The 26,400-nt window shown below is 36.8% G+C and overlaps 1 protein-coding gene across 7 annotated transcripts in view; it reads right to left on the bottom strand.

Moving 5' to 3' along the window:
* Window positions 1-26,400, bottom strand: part of GALNT11 (polypeptide N-acetylgalactosaminyltransferase 11) — a 66,309-nt gene that overhangs the window by 23,189 nt on the left and 16,720 nt on the right. For 6 of the 7 annotated variants that reach the window (XM_004430591.3, XM_087433357.1, XM_087433366.1 and 3 more), the window contains 3 exons: window positions 9,469-9,804; window positions 4,145-4,268; window positions 1,500-1,666 (listed from right to left, as the gene is read on the bottom strand). In XM_004430591.3, the coding sequence (XP_004430648.1) occupies window positions 1,500-1,666; window positions 4,145-4,268; window positions 9,469-9,766 (589 nt within the window). In that variant the 5' untranslated portion in view covers window positions 9,767-9,804. Of the gene's footprint in view, window positions 1-1,499; window positions 1,667-4,144; window positions 4,269-5,414; window positions 5,461-9,468; window positions 9,805-26,400 lie in introns of those variants that run through there. The other variant, XM_087433374.1, reaches the window with a different exon arrangement.

The following is a 26,400-nucleotide window of genomic DNA, read 5'->3' as shown; positions in this document are numbered from 1 at the left end:
CAGGTTCTTGGTTTTCTTAATCATTCGTTTTTGAAATTAAGTTTTGTTATTGTTTTTGTTTTTTGCTGAGGGAGATTCACCCTGAGCTAACATCTGTGCCAGTCTTCCCCTAGTTTATATGTGGGTCGCCACCATAGCATGGCCACCGACGAATGGTGTAGGTCCATGCCTGGGAACAAAACCCAGCTGCCAAAGTGGAACATGCTGAACTTACCCACTAGGCCACAGGGCCAGCCCCAAGTTTTGTTTTATATTAACCTTTCTAAATTTTCTCTTGTGAGGTTTCAATATTTACCAAGGTTTGAGATTTTTACTCCCAATGGTCTCAGTGTACATTTCCTCACTTTGTATATTTAAGTATACTGGCATACCAATTCTGTTGTTGATATAATAAGTGCCTAATAAAAACTAGGGTTATGAAAAAATATGTGATTGGCATACAATTTATCAGTGTATCTCTGCAGCTTGCTGTAATGAAAAGAGCAGAAGGTTTGGGGCAATGTGGACAAGGGGTGTAATTTGAACTCTACCACTTAACAGCTATGGGATCTTGAAGAAATTATTTAATATCTCCTTCTCTATAAAACGGCGATACAACCTATCTCATAAGGTTGAGAAGAGCCTAAATAAAAAGCCCTCCTCCATCCTTCTGTGTGTACATGAAACCACTCTTAGGAAGAGTCTATGTTGAATTAAAGAAAGGTATATAAAATATGTACTGAATCATAAAATACTGGCAGCATTCAGAGATCTAAGAGCTCTCAGAATGCAATCCACTTTTATCTGAGGACAGTCAGTGTAACAGACTTACTAGATAAACATAAGCCAAGGCATTATGCCAAGTGAAAAAAGCCAATCTCAAAAGGTCACATACTGAATGATTCCATTTATATAATATTCTTGAAACGACAAAATGCATAGAGATTAGGGCTAGCAGGAATTAGGGGTGGTTGGGGGAGGGAGGTGGGTGTGAATATAAAGGGGTAGCACTAGGGAGATCTTTGGGATGATGGCGTAGTCTGTATCTTGATTGCAGTGGTGGCTACAGGAATCTATTCAAGGAATAAAATGACAGAGCACTGTACACACACATCGTACCAAAGTCAAATTCCTGGTTTTGATATTGTACTATTAATTATGTAAGATGTAACCAATGGAGGAAACTGGGTGAAGGGGTACACAGGACCTCTTTGTAACTTACTGTGAATCTACAGTTATTTAGCAATAGAAAGTTTTTTTTAAAAAAGCCAAGGAAAAAATTTCAAGGACTAAATTTGGGTAGCACAGTTTGTAAACAGGTTACAAAGGTATTGCAGTTTCTTCAAAATCATCCTATAATCAATGGACAGGCATTTATTTGTGGGTGGCTCCACTACAACTGCACCCATAATTATGGTCCTCCTATCCACTATGTATTGAATGGTCAGCTCTGCTGATGTTGTCAATGCTACAGTGAACAACAGCCTCGATCTGACGTTACCAGTTACAACGTTCCTTACCGAAGTCACTGTCATCGTCCACAAGGATGATTTCATGAAGAAGCCGGGCTGGCGTGCGGTCTAGGACACTGTGTACGGTCCGGAGCAAGGCAGACAAGGCTTCGTTGTAGAAACAGATAACAACACTAGCGACTGGCAGATCTGTCGGGTAAGACTTGTCTTTACATCTGTAAAAACACATATGAGAAAATTCCAACATTTTCAAAGGCTCAAGTGTTAGCGTTCACCAAACATTAACTGCCCCCTTGTTCAGCCTCTTCTTTACATTACGGCAACAACAATTGTTTAAAAAGGATTTAAGAAAACAATGTGGTTTTTCACTCAAGAGTTTTACATTTGTCAATAATTTCCCCCACCAATACCTGCTACTCTGCTTCTTTTTAGGTCAACATTTAAAATTTTTGAATTTTTTTTCTTTTTTCGGTACGTAAGTTACATAAAAACGTGTTATTTTTTACTGAAATCACTGCAAGTTTATAATGCAGCACTCATAAGCTGATGTTCAGCTTCTCTTCAATGAGGTTTCAAAAGGAAATAACAGAAATATAAAACTTTCTTTGAAAATTGTATTTTTTGCCCAATAACAGAAAAAGATTTGAGTAAACTACGATATATATCAAGATAATGGAAGAGCTTCCACGTAAGCACTGTTTGATAAAAAGGGTTAGGTGACTTCAAGCAACAATAAAAAAACACTAACCTAAAGACTAAAATCTGGAATTCCACATTCTCTTGCATGGCATACACTCTTCCAATGTCTGGGTCCTGCCTACCTCCAGCCTCTTGCCATTCTTCCACTACAGCCAAAGTGATCTGTTTCAGTCCCTCTGACAAACCATACACAGTCAGGCGCCACCTAACAACGGTTCAGTCAACGATGGACTGTATACACGACAGTGGTCCCATAAGATTAGTACCATACGGCCTAGGTGTACAGGAGGCTAGACCATCTAGGTTTGTGTAAGTACACTCTATGATGTTCACAGGACAACGAAATCACCTGACAATGCGTTTGACCCATTTCTCAGACTATACCCATCATTAAGCAATACATGACTGTAGTTTTATGCCTGAATCTGTTCCCTATACAGTAGTCTCTCCCTTATCCACAGTTTCACTTTCTACAGTTTCAGTTATACATGGTCAACCATGGTAGGAAAATATTAAATGGAAAATTCCAGAAATAAACAATTCTTAAGTTTTAAATTGAGCACCATTCTGAGTGGCATGATGAAATCGCTCTCCGCCTCGGACATCCAGCGTATCCACTCATCCCTTTGTCCAGTGTATCCACACTGTATTTACCACCCAACCATTAGTTACTTAGTAACTGTCTCAGTTATCAGATCGATTGTTGTGGTATCATGCTTCTGTTCGAGTAACCCTTATTTTACTTAGTAAAAGTAAAGCGCAAGAGTAGTGATGCTGGCAATTCAGATACACCAAAGAGAAGCCATAAAGTGCTTCCTTTAAGTGAAAAGGTGAAAGTTCTTGACTTAATAAGTAAAGAAAAAGAATTGTATGCTGAGGTTGCTAAGATCTACAGTAAGAACAAATCTTCTACCCATGAAACTGGGAAGAAAGAAAAAGAAATTCATGCTAGTTTTGCTGTCATTCCTCAAATATGCACGTATAGGAACACACGTAAGAATACAGAGGGTTCCGTACTTTCTGCGGTTTCAGGCATCCACTAGTGGTCTTGGAACATATCCCCGCAGATGGGGAACTCCTGTACATGGAAAAACCTTCCCCTGCATTACAGCTCAGTCACCATCCTCTGTGAAGCCTTTCCTGACCACTCTGATTTGGAGGCCCCATTTCACTAATTCCTATCACAGCCCTCATTCTTGTGTTACTGCAATTACTCATTTCCTTATCTACCTCCCCTGCTAGACTCGAAGCCCTGCGAACCCAGGGACTATGTCTTATTCTGTTTATTTTAAGGGCTTAATACAGTGTCTAGCAAACAGAAGGTACTCAAAAAGATCTGTCTGGGAGTGACTGATTGAGCAAGCATACGAATGAAAAGCCTTTGAATAAACAAAAATAATGAAAACAGAAAAGCGAGATGATGAATAAATTCTTCACTGATTTTAATGCCTTTTTGCCCTGAATCCAATAAATAAACATTTAAAACAAACTTATGCTCAGAAGGTTATTTAATTATGTGCAGTTAGCACCTCCCTCCTTTTTCCTACAATTTTAAATTTCAAAAGAGACGCAGCAAGCTCTAGAACTTTGTCAGTACAGTCTCAGAACATGTGGCTTCAGGTAGTAAGAATGGAAATCTGGGGCCGGCCCCGTGGCTTAGTGGTTAAGTGCGTGCGCTCCGCTACTGGCGGCCCAGGTTCGGATCCCGGGCGCACACCGACGCACCACTTCTCCGGCCATGCTGAGGCCGCGTCCCACATACAGCAACTAGAAGGATGTGCAACTATGACATACAACTATCTACTGGGGCTTTGGGGGAAAAATAAACAAATAAATAAATAAAATTATAAGAATGGAAATCTGTCTCAAGTTTTCTAGTATCCAGAATAATGAAGCCTAACTGCAAAATATCAACACCATCCTCATGACCTGTTATACTGGCACTAAAAGCACTGTGTTATAAAAGGATTAGCAGAAACTAATAAGGAGCATACGCTGCATTCCTTGTATCGGGCACATCTCTGTGGTAGCCCAAGCGGTTACTAATAAGCATGTTGAAGGCATGTTTCTGATAGCCCAAGTCTCGCAACTCCTGATCGTGTTCATTGAAAATCATACCTGCAAAAGAGCGAAGTTACAGTCAGTGCGTTAAACCGGGAAAGGATTACTACAATTACTATTACGATATTATGATCTTAAGAAAATCCTGACTTTAATCTCTTATAACCAGATAATAGCCATGTTTCTCAAATCTAGATTGTCTCTAGTTTCAAAAAGTAAATTGAGCTTAAAGTCATATTTTTATCAGTCTAGCTCAAAAAGCAAGTAAGCAAGTGTACCTTAACCATAAATGACATCTGCTCACTAGCCATAATCTTAAGAATATTTTCAAGATAAAGCTTACCTAGGACTAAGAACAGAGAGACTTAATGACGATTCTTCCCATAAAAGCAATAGATTATAGAATCCACAAAGACCTCAACAGGCCCCAATTATAGGCAACCTTTTATATGAACCTCTCCCCTAAAAAAGACTATTGATAAATCTTTCTATAAAAAATCTCTGGCTCTAGAATTTAATCAGCTTCACAGTCAAGAAAGTTCTCCACAGATGTAATCAAAATCACCATAACTTAACATTCTTGCTCTAATATTCTGTCAGAAATCTTACCTTTACATAGAACAATAAAGTCTCCTTTTGCTTTCTCTTTCCTGTATCAAATCTTTAGCCTCTCCTCACAGAATGACTCCCTTGTAGCTGCATTTCTCAAAGTCTGGTCATGGAAAACTAATTCCACCAGACATTAATAGAAGTTAAAAAGAAAAAGGATTGGGCCGGCCCCGTGGCTTGGTGGTTAAGTGCGCGCGCTCCGATGCTGGTGGCCCGGGTTCGGATCCCGGGCGCGCACCGAGGCACCACTTCTCCGTCCATCCTGAGGCCGAATCCCACATACAGCAACTAGAAGGATGTGCAGCTATGACATAGAACTATCTACTGGGGCTTTGGGGGGAAAAAATAAATAAATAAAATCTTTAAAAGAAAAAAAAAAAAAAAAAGAAAAAGGATTTCACAATCAAATAATGCAGGGAAACACCGGATTTTAAAAGTCGAAAAGGTATTTTTTTTATGGCAGGACAACTCTGACCCTTTAATAATGTTTTATGGATATCCAGGTGTAAGGGGATGGAATACAGAATGAAGTGTTTCCCCAATTTATTTGACCACAGACGACTAGAGCCCCCAGTTGCACTTTGGGAAACCCACCTCTTAATATGCTTTCTCTCTGGAACTTTTAAAGCTGGTGGACATCCTTTTTTAAATACAAAAGAACAAAGCTCTATTAGCATTTTACATGAGAATGGAAAATCCATGAGAGCAGAGACTTTGGTTATGTTCAAAACATAAAAGAAATAAAACAAAAATTGCTTAATACCCAGAACCTAGGACGGTGCCTTGTACGAATTAGATTCTCAATAAATATTCCTTGATTCAACGAATATCAAAGAGGACTGTCTCATACTGAATAATGAAAGAATTATTTTCTAATATAGACCTCTTGAAAAATTATTCCATAAAGATTAGTTTATGTCCATTTGATAGATGAATAAGAAAATGTGGGGTACATATACAGTGAAATATTATTCAGCCATAAAAATGAAGGAAATCTTGCCATTAACCACAACATGGATGGACCTTGAGGGCATTATGCTAAGTGAAATAAGTCAGACAGAGAAAAACAAATACTATAATACTGTATGATCTCACTTATATGTAGAATCTAAAAAAAGCAAACTCATAGAAACAGAGCAGATCTGTGGTTGCCAGAGGCCAGCACGAGGGGCAGCAAGCAGCAGATTGGGTGAAGTTTGTCAAAACGTACAAACTTCCAGTTAAAAAATAAATAAATTCTGGGTATGTGATGTACAACATGGTGACTATAGCTAACAATACTGTACTGTATATCTGAAAGTTGCTAAGAGAATAGATCTTAAAAGTTCTCATCACAAGAAAAAAACATTCGTAACTATGTGAGGTGATGGACGTTAACTAAATCTATTGTGGTAATCACTTTACAATATATACAAATACGAAATCATTATGTTGTACACCTTAAACTAATAGAATGTTATATAAGTCAATTGTATCTCAATAAAACTGGGGAAAAAAGATCACTTTAGCTTACTTTTTCTCCCTCCCCTGCTCAAATAAAATTACAGACAAATTTCAATTAATTAGCATGCCAGAGGAGCTATTTCAATTAATTTTATAACTGTAGATTAAATCAAGAGAATCTATTTTTAATTTTAAATTTGTTGTTGATAATCTTTCTAAAATGTACTTTTTAACAGGTTCTTTTCCCTGTTTAAGGATAATGCCCTATTCAGAAATGAGCATACTTTTAACTATTACTACATTGATTTATATTAATTCCTTCTAAATTAAGTTTTCTAAGAAATTTAATGGGTTTTTTTTTTTCACTTTTTGGATTTTGGTAAAATGTACATAACATAAAATCTACCATTAGTGACCTTTAGTACACTTACGATGTTGTACAACCATCAAAACTATCTTGTTGCAGAACATTTTCACCACCCCTCAAAAAACTCTGTACCCATTAAAGCAGTCACTGCCCATTCCTCCCTCCCGAAGGCCCTGGTAATCACTAATCTGCTTTCTGTCTCTATGAACTTCCCTATTCTAGACATTTCACATAAATGTAATTACACAATATTTGACCTTTGTGTCCTGCTTCTTTCACTTATCACAATGTTTTCAAGGTTCATTTATGTTGTAGCATATATCATAACTTCATTCTTTTCTATGCCTGAAATATTCCACTGTACAGATACACCCACATTTTGTTTGTCCTTTCATCAGCTGATGGACATCTTGTGTTGTCTCCACCTTTGTCTATTGAGAATAGCGCTATGAACAGCTGTGTACAAATTTTTGTTTTGAACACCTGTTTGCAATTCTTTTGCGTATATATTCAGGGGTGGAATTGCTGGGTCATATGGTAATTCCATGTTTAACTTACTGAGGAACCACCAAACTGTTTTCCACAGTGGCTGCACCATTTTACAATCACACCAGCAATGTATGAGGGTTCCAATTTATCCACACCCTCACCAAACACTTGTTACTTTCCATTTTTTAAAAACCACAACCATCCTAGCAAATGCGAAATGGTATCTCATTGTGGTTTCGTTTGCATTTCTGTAATAACTAATTATGTTGAACATCTTTTCAAGTGATTGTTGGCCATTTGCATATCTTCTTTGGAAAAATGTCTATCACATCCTTTGTCCATTTTTAAATTGGGCTATTTGTCTTTATTGTTGAGTTGTAAGAGTTCTTTATATATTCTGGATAATGGACCCATCAGAGATATGGTTTGCAAACACTTTTTTCAATTCTGTGGGTTGTCTTTTTTCACTTTCTTGATAGTGTTCTTTGATGTTCAAAAATTTTTAATTTCAATGAAGTCCAGTTTATCTATTTTTTCTTTTGTTGCTTGTACTTTCAGTGTCATATCTAAGAACTCATTGCCAAATCGAAGGACATGAAGATTTATCCCTATGATCATGATTTTAGCTCTTATATTTAGGTCTTTGAACCATTTTGAGTTAATTTTTTTTGAATGATATAAGGGTCCAACTTCATTTTTTTGCATGTAGGTATCTAGTTGTCCCGCATCACTTGTTGAAAAGACTATTCTTTCTCCATTAAATGGTCTTACATCCTTTTTGAAAATCAATTGACCACAGATGTCACTTGACCATAGATGTCATAGGGTTTATTTGTGGACTCTTGGTCTATCCACTGATCTATACGTCTGTCCTTACGCCAGTATCACATTGTTTTGATTACTGTAGATTTGTAGGAAGTTTTGAAATCGGGAAGTGTGAGTCCCCTAACTGGGTTCTTTTTCAAGATTGTTTTGGCTGTTCTTGCAATTACATATTAATTTTAGAATCTTTTCAACAAAGGCTGTTGGGATCTTGATAAGGTTTGCATTCAATCTGTGGATTGCTCTGGGTAAGTACTGCTAGTATACAGGCAACTGGCTTTTTGAGTGTTGATCTTGTACCCTGCAACTTTGCTGAATTCATTTATTAGCTGTAATCGATTTTTTTGTGTATTCTTTAGGATCTTTTATAAAGAATTTAGTTTTTCAGTTAGGCAATTTGGGTTTGTCACTTCAAATATTTATAATTCTCTCATTACTACTTTCAAAGGGAAATACAAAGTCCATTCAAAACGGTAAACTCAATGTTATTTCTTTATAAAAGTTTTAGCAAAATCATTATGAATAAATTAAAAAACTAGAAATTTTCCCATTAATGCTTTTTAAATGTCTAAATGGCTGTTTGAAAAAGATTGGAAGGTGTATTTTATGAAAATTGAAGTATTAGCTTCCATTTCCTCATATAATTTTAAATACTTTCGACTGCATGGATTAGAAAATCATTAAGTCCTAGAAACTGATTTTATTTCTTTGAAACTATGATCAAATTTTAAAAATCTGTTTTAACACTTTCTTTATATTCTATGGATCTTTTGACCTCAAAATCTCTTACTATACGCTTTTGCTCCTAAATTACTTATTATTTGATGCTTTTATGACAAGATCAAAGTTCTTTTTTTTAAGTTTTAAAGAACCAAAATGGCTCATTTATCTCTTAAAATTTGTTAAAACCAGGACTCTAGTATTATAGTAATCAAAGACATATACAGTAGATTCTTGCTTCCAAATTGAACAGAATATATTTTTGAAGAAAAAAAAGTTTGTTTTATACTAAAATTTTACAAACTCCTATATTTAATATATTCCAGCACCTTAATAATTCTTATGAGTAGAAATCTTATCAAATATAAGTAATCTCAGCTTATTTCTAAACCTGGTTTATGTTCTGTTTTAATTAACTCTGCCTTTCAAAATATGTTAAATATAGTCAAGTAACCTTTCAACCATTTCTTTCCCTTATGAAATAATGCTAGCTATTAAAATCTTCCCCCATAGGTTCCATTTTCTTTCCAGCCACTTAATTTTTCATTTTTTTTTTTCTATTCTGGACCTTATTAGTTTCTCCCAAGTGGTCATAAAATATTGAAGTCAGAATGAGACAAATTAGAATATAACTCCCCACTGAGGGCAAAAATCATAAGACTTCAGCTAGTTCATGAATGAAATAAATCAGCGGGGAAAAAAATGATACATTTCTAATCCCCTGAGCAACACATGATTTAAAGAATAATTAAACTTCTAATGATTAAATACTTTGACATACTACTAGTAAAAATCAAATACACTTACCCAATTCAGAAGACAATTTCACATTGCCTTTTTCTGAATCTTCAATATGTTTATTATCTATCACATCATCAATTTTGTTTACTTTGAACTGTGATTCTAATACTCGACTTGGGCCTCGAGTGAAACGGGGATAGAATTTTTTGGGGAATGGTCCATGGGGCCCAGACCCCTTGATGGGCACATTCCTAAGTGGCTGAGTCACTTCACTGAAGTTGAAATAAACAAAAAGCAAAACCGTCCAGGTAGCAGATGTAAAAAGGCATCCATAACAGAAATATCGAACTGTGACACTTCCCATTATAGACTTAGCATAGCTGAAGGGCCATTTTCAATTTCCTAAAAGAGAAGGAGAGATATGTTAGACACTTTAGGACACTTGTAAATCACCCACCAAGTTCATATTTACTGTTTTCCAAACCACCAAGTAGCACTTCTGAACTATTTACTTAGGACCCCTATGCATACATACCGTTAATAAAGATTCAAATGTAAGAAGACATACGGATAGCATTGAACAAAAAAATAAGGGCCGGCCGGGTGGCGCAAGCAGTTAAGTGCGCACGCTCCGCTGCAGCGGCCCGGGGTTCGCCAGTTCGGATCCTGGGCGCGCACCGAGGCACCGCTTGTCAAGCCATGCTGTGGCGGCGTCCCATATAAAGTAGAGGAAGACGGGCACAGATGTTAGCTCAGGGCCAGTCTTCCTCAGAAAAAAAGAGGAGGATTGGCATCAGATGTTAGCTCAGGGCTGATCTCCTCACAAAAAAAAAAAAAAAAAGGATTCAACAATTAAAACCACAGGCCAATGTGTTAATGCTCAGAAAACCAATAGCTGCAAAACAGCTGACTTATTCATTTGCTCATGTTAATGGATAATTCTTCACCTTTGTTCTGGATTGCTTTCAGAAAGTTTAGTAATTTTTTTCAGGTTCTAACTTTTCATGAGGAAAATGTAAGTATATATGTGTCGTGACAGTACATGTAAGGTCCCTTCCAACTGTAAAATTACAACTCTTTTAACTCAAGGATCTTAAAATCTGTCATTAAAAATAAGTAACTTGAAAAAATAGTTCTACTTTCCAATCAAACATTAAACCTGCCCTGATGCCTACTCTCGATTCAACAAATCTAGAGTTACATTTCAAATTTATAACTGAAAGACTTCAAACAATTCTATTTTCCCTCTCCTTATGATGCCCTGTAAACAATGTGGCACTGAACAGCAATTTTTTCCGATGTTTTCTGATAATATTTGGTCTTCACAGACGCCTCACAGAACTTCCTGCAGAATCTTTGTAAAGAGCCCAATGCACATATAAAATAGTCTCACTGAACATTAAGGCAGAGAAACCGTATATAAGTAATGTACACACAGAAGAAATGTACAAAGCGATACTTCTACATTATTTCTTATTTCTACACTGTGAAATAATTTAAAAAATAATATTATCACCCCCTCAAAGTTAAGACAAAGCAAATCAGCATCAGTAAACTCCACTTCAAAAATTAAGCTGTTTTGTACAATGTTATGCCATAAGCCTAGAAGACAGTAAACAGCTCAATTTCTTAACTGTCTGACAACCAAGAACTATTATTTAGGGGCTGGCCCGGTGGCGTAGCAGTTAAGTTCTCATGGTCCGCTTTGGCGGCCAGGGTTTCCGCAGTTCGGATCCTAGGCACAGACCTACTCACCGCTCATCAAGCCATGCTTTGGCAGCGTCCCATATTGAAGAGCTACAACTCTACAACTATGATACACAACTATGTACTGGGACTTTGGGGAGAAAAAAGAAAAAAAAAAAGAGGAAGACTGGCAACAGACGTTAGCTCAGGGCCAATCTTCCTAAAAAAAAAAAAAAGAAAGAAACCCTATTATTGATTTCACTGCATATCAATTCAAAAGCTTCAAAAACAAAAGAAACCACCACCAGCACCCAAACAAACAAAAACTCCCACTACAATAATACCAGAGGGGCAGCTGGAAATGACCACAGCACAAAGGGAAAGTCAGGCACCAATGAAAGTGCTGTCATGTCAGCTGTTAGCACTTTTTAAAGACATGCACACGCAAAAAAAACTGCAGAAGTGGAAGAAAATGTTCTCTAAGCAAAATGAATGGAGCCACGATAGCAAATGAACAGACAAAAAAAGTTGCAAATTTGCAACTTGCAATAAAAATGTTGCAAAGAATACAGAGTAGAGACATTTAGGTAAAACATTAGATTTCAACTAAAACAGACATTACAACTTCCTAAAATATTTGCCTTGGGGGTAGGCAAAAACCAAGCAAACGAACAACATCAAAAATAAAAGTACTACTTTCTCAAAAGGCCATGAAATCCTGAAGTTCAAGACTAACTGTAGAGGCTGCTCAATTCCATAAAGAACTGAGCATCTAAGGAGCCATCCCCTCTTCAACATATATACAACGAGATTTCTATTTAGATTGTTTTCCTCAAACAACTCCAGACCTTCCCACTTCCATCTTGGCCTCCTTAACCCTGAACACAGAAAGGAACCATGCAAGAGGGACCAAGAGAGAAAGCCAGCCAATTCCCTCTCCAATTACTGGGAAGCCAGAGGATGCTAATCAGGGGCTATTCCATCAAGCAGCTCTGAACAACAGGTGGACACTCGGACATTAGGTTCACATCTTTTTCTTTATTCTAAATCCCACCAGCATGTTGGGCAATGTCCAGAACCCTTCAAAACCCTAGCTTCAAAATCTTATTCATGTTCCTCCTGTAACTTTCACCCATATTCTACTTAAGTAACCCTGCCCCTACCCTGGACTTCATCATCACCCAGAAATGATTTAATGACCTCTTAAGTCTTAAATTAAAACCTCACTATCTGACCACAACCCTGACTTCCCAGCTGTGTCATTCTTACCCACACTACCACTACTTTTCAATCTCACTGCAGGCAAAGCCCGGACACTCAACTTTCCCTTCTCTTACAGCTTACATTTCGTCTCTGTGCCCAGCCACAAATCCCTTAGTGGCTTTACAGTCATGCATTGCTTACAAGGGGAAAATGTTCTGAGATATGCTTTGGGTGATTGCATCCTTGTGTGAACAGCAGAGTGCAATGAAGGGGAACAAAACTTGCCACCTCAAAATGTGTCTTATTTAACATGAAGATTATTTTAGGCTGATTATTTTTAAGAAACAAAAGACTCAAAAGTTTTTCTTATTACCTCCCCTTTAACTGCCTAAAAGAATTCAGATAAAAAAACCCATCTCAGGAAGCAAGCTATCACCTTAGTTAGCCTAACATGAACTAGGTGGTACACAGGGAGGAACCTAGAAAAGCCTGTTTGTTGGGCTCCCCTCTGTTCTTCTGTTTTTTTGTGTCGTCAGTCACCTGTTTTCCAAACATTTGCTCCTTTTCACCTACCTGTGAAGTGCTTTCCTTCCCCTTGAAGTCCCTGACCCTCCCCACTCCAACATCTTTTGTCTTTAGCTGAGGATTTAAGGTGAGGGCTCTGGCCATTTTATCAAGTTACTCAGTTTTCCTGGGTTTCTCCCATGTACACATGTTGTTACACTTTTGTTCATTTTTCTCCTGTTAATCTGTCTCATGTCCATTTAATCCGTTGACCAGCCAGAAGAACCTGGAGGGGTAGAGGAAAATTTCTTCCTCCCCTACAGTATTTACACAAACCTAGATGGTATAGCTAACTATACACTTAGGCTATATGGCACTAATCTTACGGGACCACCATTGTATATGTGGTCCGTTGTTGACCAAAAGGTTTTTAGATGGCACATGACTGTACTTCCTTCCGGATCCAGTTTGGAACGTGATGTTGGATAATATTAGAAAGTGATAAGTGGTAAGGAGAAAAAACAAAGCAGGGAAGAGTGATATGAAGTAGAAGAGGGTGTGTGAAATTTTTGGTAGATGGCTAGGGAAGTCCTCACTGAGAAAGTGATAATCGAGTCAAGGCCTGAACAAAATAAAGTAGCGAGCACTGCAAATATCTGGGGAAGAGCCATCCACGAGAGGGCAGAGCAAAAGCAAAGGCCCTCAAGAAGCAGTGTGTGTGCAGTGGGGTCAAAGAGTTTGCATCATATAGACCATGTGCTCTGCTCACAAGACAACTAAGTTAAAAAACAATCAATGACAAAAAGATAACTAGAAAAATTAGAAAACGTCTAAGTGGAAATTAGAAACTATTTAGAACTAAATAGTGAAAATACTACTTTTCAAAACCTGTGAGATACAGCAAAAGCCAAATTTATAGCCTGGGATGCTAATATTAGAAAATACAGCCCACAAACTATGAATTTAGAAAAATATAATTGAATAAACCCAACAAAAATGAAAGACAAAAACAATAACAACGATGTCAGGAAGTAATAGAAAATAAAGATGAAATAAGATGATAAAAGGCAAAAGCTGATTCTTTAAAAGATCAATAAAATTAAGAAAGTACTGGCAAGACTAATCAAGAAAAAAGAGAGAAAGTAGAAATACACAATACCGAAAATGAAAAAGAGGACATAAATATAGATGCAGATTAAAAATAAAAAGTATTGTTCATAAGCAAAAAGTTGGTTCTTTAAAAGATCAGTAAAGTTAACTAAGCACTGGCAAGACTAATCGAGAAAAAAGAGAGAAAGCAGAAATAAACTGAAAATGAAAAAGAGGGCATAAATATAGATGTAGCTTAAAAATAAAAGTGTTGTTCATAAATTTAGGTAAAATGGATAAACTCCTAGAAAAATATAAATGCACAACACTGACTGGAAAATCAGGAAACTTGGAAGGCTTTATAGTCCTTTTGAATATTAAACCATTGCAAAAACATTTCTAGACAGTTTTACAAGTGAGTTCTACCAAACATTTGAGGAACAAATGATTCTAGTCTTGTATGACTACCTGCAAAGAACAGAAAAAGAGAAAACGTTCTCCACCTCATTTTCTGAGGCTATTATCACCCTGATACCAAAACAAGGACAGTATAAGGAAGCAATATTAAAGACAATCTCAGAGAGATTACAAAAATCTTAACGAAAACATTAAAACTGAAACCAACAATGTTTTTAAAAATGAATACATCACGAACAAGTTGTCTTTACCTCAGGAATACAAGGCTGGTTCAATATTTGAAAACCTATTACTATTATTATCCACTATCTTAAAAAATTAAAGGAAAAAAACATATGAATTGATCAGTGGAGATAAAGAGTTTATCACAATTCAACACTCAATTCTCAGCAAACTAGGAATGTGGAAATCTTGAACCTGACAACGAGAATCTCCGAAAATCTTACAGCAAAAATGATACTCAATGGCGAAATGATAAAATTATTTTCTTTAAAAACAGGAACAAGATAAGGATGCCCATATCACTACCTGTATTACACTACCAGAAATATAATATTGGACGCAAGAGTTCCAAAATATAGGAATCCCTGGAGTATTTATTAAAAATACAGATTCCTGGAGCTCTGTGCCAAATATGCTAAACCTGAATTTGCAGAGGTAAAGTTAAGGAGTCTGTAGCTTTAATAAGCTTCCTAGTTAACTCTGATAAACAGCCAGATTTGGGAACCAATGGTATAATGAAAAGACAAGATTAAGTTCTAATCCCATTCTGCACAAACTGGCTATGCAACTTTGGAAAAATTACCAAATTTTCTTAGCCTTATTTTCATCAACTGTATCCCAAATTAAGAATACTGTCTAGCTTATTGGATACTTAGATTTAAATGAAATACTTAGAATTATATGAGATGATTAATACACAAACACGATCTGCACTGTACAAAAAACAACAGGCTCTCATTGTCCAACTTCACAAATTAAATAAAGGTCTTTGTGATAGAAACAGAAGGCTACTTTCCATTTTGTCATTGCACAATCTTAGGTTCCCTCTTGGCTGCCAGCACCTAAGGGGAAAATGAAAGTTTTCTCCTCAAGACCTTACCCATGGGATATGGCCAACTCTGTTCAGATTCTTCACAGAATACCCCTGGCTCAACCTCTCTGTAACAGTTCAACATCAAGAGTCCTTGTTTCCTGAACTGTAATTAATTCTCAACAACCCTATCAAGTAAATATGACTATTTTCCTCAAGCCATATTATGATAATTCTTTAGAGAACATTTTTTATGTAGTGAATCATTATACTAAATTATAGTACCAAAAAATGAAAGAAATTTATAAAATCAGGTCATTTCTTTTATATAATTAACCACAATAGTCCTCAGAAGCAACAAAGATGCTATCAGTTTTTAGACAACGTCAAGAAGTTAACACCCAAATATGAAGTGCAAAGCAATTTAATAAAATAACAGTTTCTTAATTGCTTAAGAAATTAAAACATCCAAACAAAAATCAAAAGCTGAAATTTTAATCTAATCTATGCTAACAAATAATAAATCCAGCAACTACACAATAAAGTCTTTTTGTTTTTACTGCTTGCTATTCCTTCTATAAGCAATTACCCATGGCTTCAATATCCTCTAAAAGCCTTTAAAAGGAGGGTCAAAGGAAATATTTAAGGTTAGTTAATACAAAACAACTAGTGAACAAATTCTTTCAATCATAAACTTCAATAGTTAATAAAACCAAAACGTCAGCAGTTAGATTTCAACGTAATATATTTTTCAAAAGTTAAATGAATAAAAGGCTAACCAGTTGTGTACATGAATTTTCACTGAGACAAGGCAGTATGGTTTTATGTTTTTCTCTAGTCATGGTCTGCTAACTGCTCAGGGACAGGTGCCTTGTAAGCTGAGGTCAGGGTTTTGCCAGGGAGGTAGAGAAGAACAGGGAGAGGTATATGCAATGTGATGATTAGAATGACAGACCGTAGATTTAAGCCAGGCAAGGAGAAATGTGAGGATGTGGAAGAATGAGACAGGATGAAAAAATGTGGATGGGCCAATGGATTAGAGGTCCTGGCGTGGCTGAATAATTGTTGGAGTTATGTTGCCAAAGAGAGTTACATGGAAAGATTGAATGCTGTGATTGGAAAATGAAATGCCAATACTCATATTTTGGAGAGGTACAGTTAGTGACAGTAAAAGAATCCTTTCCAGGGCCGGCCCCGTGGCTTAGCAGTTAAGTGCTCACGCTCCGCTGCTGGTGGCCCGGGTTCGGATCCCGGGCGCGCACCGACGCACCGCTTCTCCGGCCATGCTGAGGCCACGTTCCACGTACAGCAACTAGAAGGATGTGCAGCTATGACATACAACTATCTACTGGGGCTTTGGGGAAAAAATAAATAAATAAAATCTTTAAAAAAGAAAAAAAAAAGAATCCTTTCCAGATCCAAGAACTGGAAATATCCCAATAAACAATCTGCCTATAGTATAAGCATTGCTATACTTACTATAAGCAAATCCCCTGAGGACAGGGGTCCTTTCCATCTTTTCAAACTCATTATGTTTAGCACAGTGTCTAGTACTAACAATTAACAAATAATTGTTTGTATAATCTTTCTTTTAATTTTTTTTTTTTTTTTTTGTGGGGAGATCAGCCCTGTGCTAACATCTGCCAATCCTCCTCTTTTTTTGCCGAGGAAGACGGCCATGGGCTAACATCCGTGCCCATCTTCCTCCACTTTATATGGGTCGCCGCCACAGCATGGCTCGCCAAAGCAGTGCGTCGGTGCGCGCCCGGGATCCGAACCAGCGAACCCCGGGCCGCCACAGTGGAGCGCGCGCACCCAACCGCCTGCGCCACCAGGCCGGCCCCTGTTTGTATAATTTTTAAAAGTATATTTCTGTTCCAGAAAAAGTTACAGGACATTGTTTAGATTCTGGGCAATGTGAAATCCTACAAAAGAATATAATATGTGAGCAGAGCACATTCTGGGAAAGAAATGTTTATTGTTAAGAAGGAGGAGAGGAAGAAGGAGAAGATGGCTAACTGGTTTAAACAGATGGTTTCATTACATGTTGTCAGTACTAAGCAAAATATTCAGCATGTAGCAAAAGTCCCAAGTCTTCCTTTCTCAGTCTATGATTTCTTACTGATAAATTTGAAAACACTGCAAGAGGAAATTTTATAAATTAAGAGATGGCTTCATACAATTCTCTACAAATCAATTTGAAAACCTAGAAGAAAAGAATAACTTTTAAGGCAAATACAATTTACTCCAACTGATCCCAGTCCCAATAGAAATCCAAATAGACCAATCACTAATATTCAGAAGAAATAATGTCACAAAAGTTCCTCAAAAAAACCCAAAATCAACAAAAACAAACCACCAGGCACAGAGGGAGTTTCACAGAGGAATTCTACCAGTCATTTAAAGATCTAGTAATCCTAATGCTACTTAACGCATTTCAGAGCATAAAAAAAAACTTTCCAAATTTGTTTTATGAAATGAGTATGATATTGATCGCAAAACCTGATGAAGATTGAACCTCCCCTCCCCCCCCAAACAGAACTCATTATGAAGATCAGTGCAAAAATCTTAAAATACTAAGCACAAATTTAACAAGAAATGTCTAAACACGTGTAAGGAAAGCCACGAGTCACTCCTGAAAGCCCCAAAAGAAGACTTGAACAAATGGAAAGATGTACTATACTCTTAAATAGAAAGACCTCAAATCATAAATATGTCAGCTTTCCCTAAGTTAACTTATAAATGTTACACAATCATGTTAAAAATACTAGCAGATTTTTTTTTTTCTGGAGCTAGACAAGCTGATCATAAAGTTCACTTGGAAAAGAATGAACAAGCAGGGAATAGCTAGGCAAACCCTGAAAAAGAACAAGGAGGGGGTGAGCCCTACTGGATAACAAACTTATAAACTCCAGGGCTTTTATATCTAAATAGCACAGCATGACAACATGCATAGACTGACAAACTGATGGGATGGGATGAGAAAATTTGAGAGAAAGACCCAATTACATTTAGAAATCTAGTACAGTAGTCCCCCCTTATCCTTGGGGGATATGTTCTAAGACTCCCAGTGGATGCTTGAAACCCCAGAGAGTACCAAACTCTATATAAACTATGTTTTTTTCCTATACCTACAAACCTATGATAAAGTTTAACTTATAAATTGGGCAGAGTAAGAGATTAACAACAATACCTAATAATAAAATAGAACGATTATAACAATATACTGTAATAAAAGTTATGTGAGGGCCGGCCCGGTGGCTTAGAGGTTAAGTGCGCACGCTCCGCTACTGGCAGCCAGGGTTCAGATCCCGGGCGCGCACCGACACACCACTCCTCCGGCCATGCTGAGGCCGCGTCCCACAGACAGCAACTAGAAGGATGTGCAACTATGACATACAACTATCTACTGGGGCTTTGGGAAAGAAAAAACAAAGGAGGAGGACTGGCAATAGATGTTAGCTCAGAGCCGGTCTTCTTCAGCAAAAAGAGGAGGATTAGCACGGATGTTAGCTCAGGGCTGATCTCCCTCACAAAAAAAATAAAAATAAAATAAAATAAAAGTTATGTGAATGTGGTCTTTCTCTCTCTCTCAAAATATCTTATTATACTGTACTCACCCTTCTTCTTGTGATGATGTGAGATGATACAATGCCTATGTGATGAGATGAAGCGAGGGGAATGACGTAGGCATTGTAAGGTAGTGTTATTGTTGGACCACGGTTGACCCAGGATAACTGAAACTGCAGAAAGTGAAACTGCAGATAAGGGGGGACTATTGTATAAATAAATATAATATCACAAGCCAGTGAGGAAATGAATGACTTTCTGCTAAATGGTGTTGGGACAACTGCTTAGCCATATGGAAAAGGATACACTAGAGTCCATCCCTCACACCACTCACCTAGATATATCTGATGTGAATTCGGTATTCAAATATAAAAGGTGAAACCACACAATTACTAGAAGAAAATAAGGGTAAATTCCTCTATTATACGGAAGTGGGCCAACTTTTCTAGCTATGACTGAAAATTCAGAAGCAATACCGGAAAACAGATAAACTAGATTATATAAAAACAAAACAAATTTGATAGCAAAAAACACTAAAAGAAACGAGAAAATAGAAAATGAGAGAATAGAAAAAATGAGAAAATAGAAAAAATACTTGCAACTTGTCTCACAGACAAAAAGGTAGTATCTTGGTATCAGTTATCTATTGTTGTACTACAGATTACCACAAACTTAGTGGCTTAAAACAACACACATTCATTATCTCACAATTTCTGAGAATCAAGAGTCTGAGCATAGCTTAAAGGGAGCCTCTGCTCAGGGTCTCACAAGGCTTCAAGCTAAGTGTCAGTCAAGCTGCATTTTCATCTGGAGGCCTGACTGGGGAAGAACTGCTTCCAAACTCACCTAGATTTGTTGGCGGAATTCATTTCCTTATAGCCATATGGGGCGGTGGGGGGCACCTGGCTTTTTAATGGCTGTCTTCTGGAGGCCACCCTCAGACCCTAGAGGTTACCTGCAGTTCCTTGCCAAGTGGGCTTCACCAGTATGGCCCCTAACTTCTTCAAGCCGGCAATGAGGAGTCCCCTACTCCAGTCTGCTTACGATGGAGTCTTATATAATGTAATATGATCATAGGAGTGACATCCTATCATCTCTGCCATATAATCTAAACTTATCAAGAAACTGACATTCTGTCACCTTTGCCATGTTCTACTAGTTAAAAGCAAGTCCTACACCACATGCAAAAGAACAGACCATTATCTTTCACCATACACAAAAATTAACTCAAAACGGATTAAAGTCTTGAAGATAAGATGTGAAACCATAAAACTCTTAGAAGAAAATATAGGCACTCTTGGACATCAGTCTTAGAAGGATCTTTTCAAATACCATATCTACTCAGACAAGGGAAACAAAAGAAAAAATAAACAAATTGGACTTAGACTAAAGAGCTTCTGCAAGGCAAAAGAAACCATGAACAAAATGAAAAGACAACCCACTGACTGGGACAAAATATTTGTAAAATCATATATCCGACAAGGGGTTAATCTCCAAAATACATAAAGAACTCATACAACCCAACAACAAAAAAACAAACAACCCGATCAAAAAGTGGGCAGAGGATATAAACAGAAATTTTTCCAAAGAAGATATACGGATGGCCAACAGGCACATGAAAAGATGTTCAACATCACTAATCATCAGGGAACTGCAAATCAAAACTACAATGAGATATCACCTTACACCTCTTAGAATGGCTATAAGTACCAAGACAAAAAACAACAAATGTTGGAGAGGATGTGGAGAAAAAGGAACCTTCATACACTGCTGGTGGGAATGCAAACTGGTGCAGCCACTATTAAGAACAGTATGGAGATTTCTCAAAAAATTAAAAATCAAAATACCATACGACCCAGCTATTCCACTACTGGGTATTTATCCAAAGAACTTGAAATCAACAATTCAAAGAGACTTTTATGCACCCCTATGTTCACTGCAGCATTATTCACAATAGCCAAGATGTGGAAGCAACCCAAGTGCCCATCGAATGATGAATGGATAAAGAAAATGTGGTATATATATACAATGGAATACTACTCAGCCATAAAAAAAGACAAAATCATCCCATTTTCCACAACATGGATGGAACTTGAGGGTATTATGTTAAGCAAGATAAGCCAGACAGAGAAAGACAAACACTATTATGATTTCGCTCATATGTGGAAGATAAAGAAATACAGGGAGAACAGACTAGTGGTTACCAGAGGGGAAGGGGGCTGGGGGGTGGGGGTAAAGGGGCACACATATATGGTGACTGACAAATAATAATGTACAATGTACAACTGAAATTTCACAATGTTATAAACTATTATGACATCAATAAAAAAATATATATATATTAAAAAAGTTTTTAAATAGCCAAGCCCTAGGTCCCACCCCCACTCACAGGGAAGGAATAACACAAAGTAAGGGAATCAGGTGACAGGAAATTATTGGGGATCACCTCAGGGTCTCACCAGTCTCGAATAAAGAGATTCTAACAGAAAAGAAAAGTACCAACAGCCCTATAGACCATTCACAGAAAGAGAAATACAAATGGTTCTTAACCATATGAAAAAATGCTCAATCTTGCTCATAATAAGGGAAATGCAAATTAAAATGACACTGAGATACCATTTCCCACTTGTTAGATTTATAAAAATCTAAAAGTGTGACAACATATTCTGATAGTGGGGCTATAGAGAAACTCTTATATGTGGTATAGCTTCTATGCAGGGCAATCTGGCAACATCTAGTAAAATCACATATGCATTTACCATTTGACCTAGCAATATCACTCCTCAGAGTCTATCCCACAAAGGGTAAAAATAGGAAACAATGTATGCACCAGGCTACTCACTATAGAAATATTTCTATATATTACTGTGGCTTAATCTCTAAGATATGTTGTCAGGTGAAAAAAGTTAGATGGAGAAGAGTATATACAGAATGCTCCATATAAATACATCTACATACACGCACACAACTGCTCGTATTATAAAACAAAGGAAGGATAAAGCAAAGGAAGGACAAAGCGTAATATTGAGTTGGTTTCTAGCATTCTCCCATAAACCATAAAAAATAAAAAAGTTGATACCCATTAGGAGAGGGAGAAAATAGAATAGAGGGGCAGGATTAAAAGCTAGACTTCATCTTTATAGGCAACAAGTAGCTCTGTACTACTATGCAATCACAGGAAACTAGAAAAATGTGTATACAAAAATATGCAAATAACAATTTAAGCACATAGCTTTAGTGGACTCAAAAACCAAACTTACTATTGCTACTGTTAGTATCTACTGTTGTTACATCAAAAATGCTTTGTGGCAAATTACTTAGGTCCCAGAGGTCTAAAATCTCACAAAACCTCACCCAATTTAAATTCCATCATCATTACCAGATTACATTGAGGGGTATTTCTCAAGAGCACAATAGTTTGTGCTAAGACGACCCATTTTGAGATGCTTTTCATGGTAATCTCCTAATAACAAAGAACAAAGTACACACTAGCTACTAAATTATGCTCCATAAGTGAATTATGTAAAGTTCACTAAGACAATACCTGTTATGCAATGTCACTCTATAGATATTTTAAATCATAAATCATTCCATACGTCTTCCACTCACAGCTTATTAAATGTACTAAACAACCCAACATTTTTCTTCTGAAAATCATTAAATAGCCCTAAACAAAAGGCTAATACTGGGAACACAGTAGGAGCTATATGCTAGATACCATGCAAGATGCTAGAGATTAGTATTTTAAACTCTGCTATTACACTAAAAAATCAGAAAATACAGATGAGCAAAAAGTTAAAAATTAAAAACTACTTGAAATCTCACCACTATTAATGTTTTGCTGTAAATCCTGCTACTTATTTTTAATCTTTCTACACTATCTATAAAATGTTATAAATGCTAATGACAATTACCAAAAAATAAATTTAACAGACTCAGGTTACTGGCATTATGGATAATTTTCTATTTACTTTTATTTAAAACATTTTTTTACAAAGAATATGTATTTCTTTAATAATCAAGGTAAAAAATTTCCTAATTTAAAAATATAGGAACAAATTTGGAGATGATTAAATATTTTAAAGCTTTGAATGAAGAAATATGATGGCCTTTACTTTTAATCTCAGAAGCAAATGGGATTTTAGCATACCAAAAGGAAGAAATATTTTAATTCTATTAATTTGTCAAAAATTTGAGAACAAAATTTGAACACTGAACAAATATTCTAAAAGCACAATTAAAAAACTTTTTCCTCTATGAACAATTATCTAGTCTGCAACTCATATGCCTCTTTTAAGGTCCATCTTTTTTTACTAAAAGACTAGTAAGACAATTCTATTTAACTAAACAGAACAGCTTTCATTTTTCTTCAGTACAAAATAATTTTCATAATATTTAATGAAGTTTAAAATGTCCTTCTTTAAATGTTAAGTATTTACCTTTCAGTAGTTTCCAGCTATTTTCTCATCAGTATACTCTATATTCCAAACTGTCAAACAGCAAACTTTTTTAGCTTTTTCATTAGCTTTTTCCATAAAAGAGACACACTCAGCTACAGTCATGTGAGTACAAATACTGATTTACAACAGTGCCCTTCCTACATACCCCTGTGAAATTACCAGGTGATGACAACACAAAAATACACGTTATTCTTTCTCATTCCTTATTTACCGGAAGACTAGAAGAAAACATTGTCACCAACATATTTCATAATTACAAATAAGGAGATTATTGAATTAGGAAAGGTTCAGAACAAATTCCAGACATCATATGCTCCCTGCGAATAATCTTTTGACATCCCTCAGATATTTATGAATGTCCTCTCTACAAGAAAATCAAGAAGAACATAAACACACGTAGTGTCTACATCTTATGTCTCAAATGCAGATGAAAACCACCTGGTAATGTTGATGGGAGAAAGAAGCAAATTTAATTAAACACTAAAGGAAACTAAAAGGACAGACAACATGACAAATGACAAAGCACCTAAAATAACCAAACTTGGGACACCTGGTTGACCAGTGAATATGGGCTGGTAGAGGCTGACCATTATTGTTTAATATCCTCTCTGATCAAGTGCCCAAGTAGAAAGTAGCAGCTCTCCCTGGTTAAGACCTGCGGAATACAATAAGGAGAAAGTGACCATAGCCTCATAAGGGCCTGCGCAACAAACATTCATTTCATGGGATCATTCCAATCAAGATCTTTCTAGCTATATATTCTACTATATATATTAAACCTTCTTTATTATGATCGGTCATATTTTAATTCATTAATTTCTGTCCCCATGTGTCCACTCGAGATTGTCAAGCATTCTCAGGAAGAGCCCTGACTGCAACTGTCTTTTTCTCAGTTCCAACAAGAACAGCCCATATCATGTTAACACAGAGTCATAAAATCAAATGCAGTCAGAAGACAAGTAGACAAATGAGGAGAGAGAGAGGAAACATAAGAGTGGTGGGAAATGGCAGGGCATGTCCCCCACCTAAAGAAATTCAAATTTAAAAACTGCGAAAGCTCTGTTGATCAGCCTCCAGATTGCAACTCCCGAGAGAGGTGCATAAAATGAACAGTACTAATCACTTATAACCCAAAAAACTATGAAACTATTATCTCTTGTTCCCTTTCTGGCCATAAAAAGGATTAAACCCAAAGTACATAAGATGAAGATGAAATAAATGAACAAGAAAAAAAATGGTTGCTAGAAATAAGTGTTCTGAGATATCCAAAGAACTGAGCAACTAAAATGGCTTTAAGGACAGCTAACATAAACAAGCAAATATATATCCATGGTCAACAAGGCCTTTTACAGCCAGCTTGGTCCTAGGGCCCAAAGAAATACTGGTGGAGTTGATTACCCTTAAATAATGGCTGTTGAGTGTTCTGCTAACATGTCATGAGTCTCTTGGGGTACAGAGTGCTGACAAAGTGGCTTACATCAAATATGCAAATTAAAACTAACCAAAAAAGAACAAAATACTAGTCCAGGGTATAAAATAGAAAGAACAAGTCTTCTTATCTTTTTATCCTCTTATCTTAGAGAAATTAAGTAACTTGCTTTAAGGACACACAGCCAGAAGGAGAGAAACTGAGATTTGAATCCTGGCCATCTGACGTGAAACCTACGTCCTTAATCACTTCGTTATACCACCTGGATAGGAAGAGTCCAATGATTTCCTGTTTGCCATTCTTTAAAAAATATAAGTCATCCAGTGATTTTTTTTTTAACATTAATTTGTTTCCCACAAGGTTAATGATATGGGTAACCACCCCTTGAGGTTACCTAGAATGACCACATGTCCAGGTCTCGATAATTATTGCTCATAATTATTAATAGTTCCCCCTTGTACTCTAAAAGGTCCTCATTTGCAACCTAAGCATTCTGCCATTCCTAAGTATGCCCCTCACTTGTGAGAGGCTTTCTGCCTAGCTGTCCAGGGCAGACGGAATTGGGACGACCTGTGACCATGACTGAGGGGTGCTAGTGAGGGGCTTTGTCCCCTAAATATTCTGCCCGAAATTCCTGTATTATAGAATCATTAGGTCTGGAAAGCCTATCTTGTCTTTAATATTTTTCTATCTCAATGAATTTCAATTCAAATAGCAGTTACATCATTTTTTCCAATCAAAATCTTTGGAAGTCCAATATATAAATTATAGAAATGTGATAAAAGACTGTGTAATTCTTCATGTTAGAAAAACACATCCTCAGCAGAATACTGAAAACCACTGCTAAAATCAGAAAGAAAGAGAAGGAGAGGGGCCAGCCCAGTGGCATAGCAATTAAGTGCGCGCGCTCCGCTGCTTGCGGCTGGGGTTTGGATCTGGGCGTGCACCGGCACCCGCGTGTCAGGCCATGCTGTGGTGGCGTCCCAAATAAAGTGGAAGATCAGCCAGATGTTAGCCCAGGGCTAGTCTTCCTCAGCAAAAGAGGAGGATTGGCAGATGTTAGCTCAGGGCTGATCTTCCTTACAAAAAAAAAAAGAAAGAAAGGGAAGGAAGGAGGGGAGGGTGGGAAGAAGGATGGAAAGCAGGCAGGCAGGCAGGACGCAAGCAACTCACTCTAAAGAAAATGAGCCATAGACTATTATTTAGAAATAGAAAACTTAAAAAAAAAAAAAAAAACACTTTATCCTGCTTAGGATCTCTTATTTTGTGGATTCTTATCTTTCATCAGTTTTCAAAATACTCAGCCATTATTTCTTCAAATATTCCTTCTATTCCATTCTCCTTCCTCTCCTTCTAGGATTCCAATCAAATATACATTACACTTTCTCACTATATCCTCCATATTTCTTACACACTCTTCAGTGTTTTCCATCCCTTTTCTCTCATACTTCATTCAGGGAAGTCTTCTGATCTTTCAGTTCATTACTTTTCTAATCTGCTATTAATCCACTGAATTCTTAATTTCAGTTGTATTTTTTAGATCTAGTATTTAGTTGATTCTTTTTCAAATCTGCTCTGTCCCTTTATATAATTTCCAGTTCCTTGCT

This window comes from Ceratotherium simum, chromosome 1 (genome assembly GCF_057802395.1).
Source record: "Ceratotherium simum simum isolate JZ-2026a chromosome 1, ASM5780239v1, whole genome shotgun sequence".
Taxonomy (NCBI): Eukaryota; Metazoa; Chordata; class Mammalia; order Perissodactyla; family Rhinocerotidae; genus Ceratotherium; species Ceratotherium simum.
The sequence above is the reverse complement of the archived record's forward strand: the minus strand, read 5'-3'. Positions and strand labels throughout refer to the sequence as shown.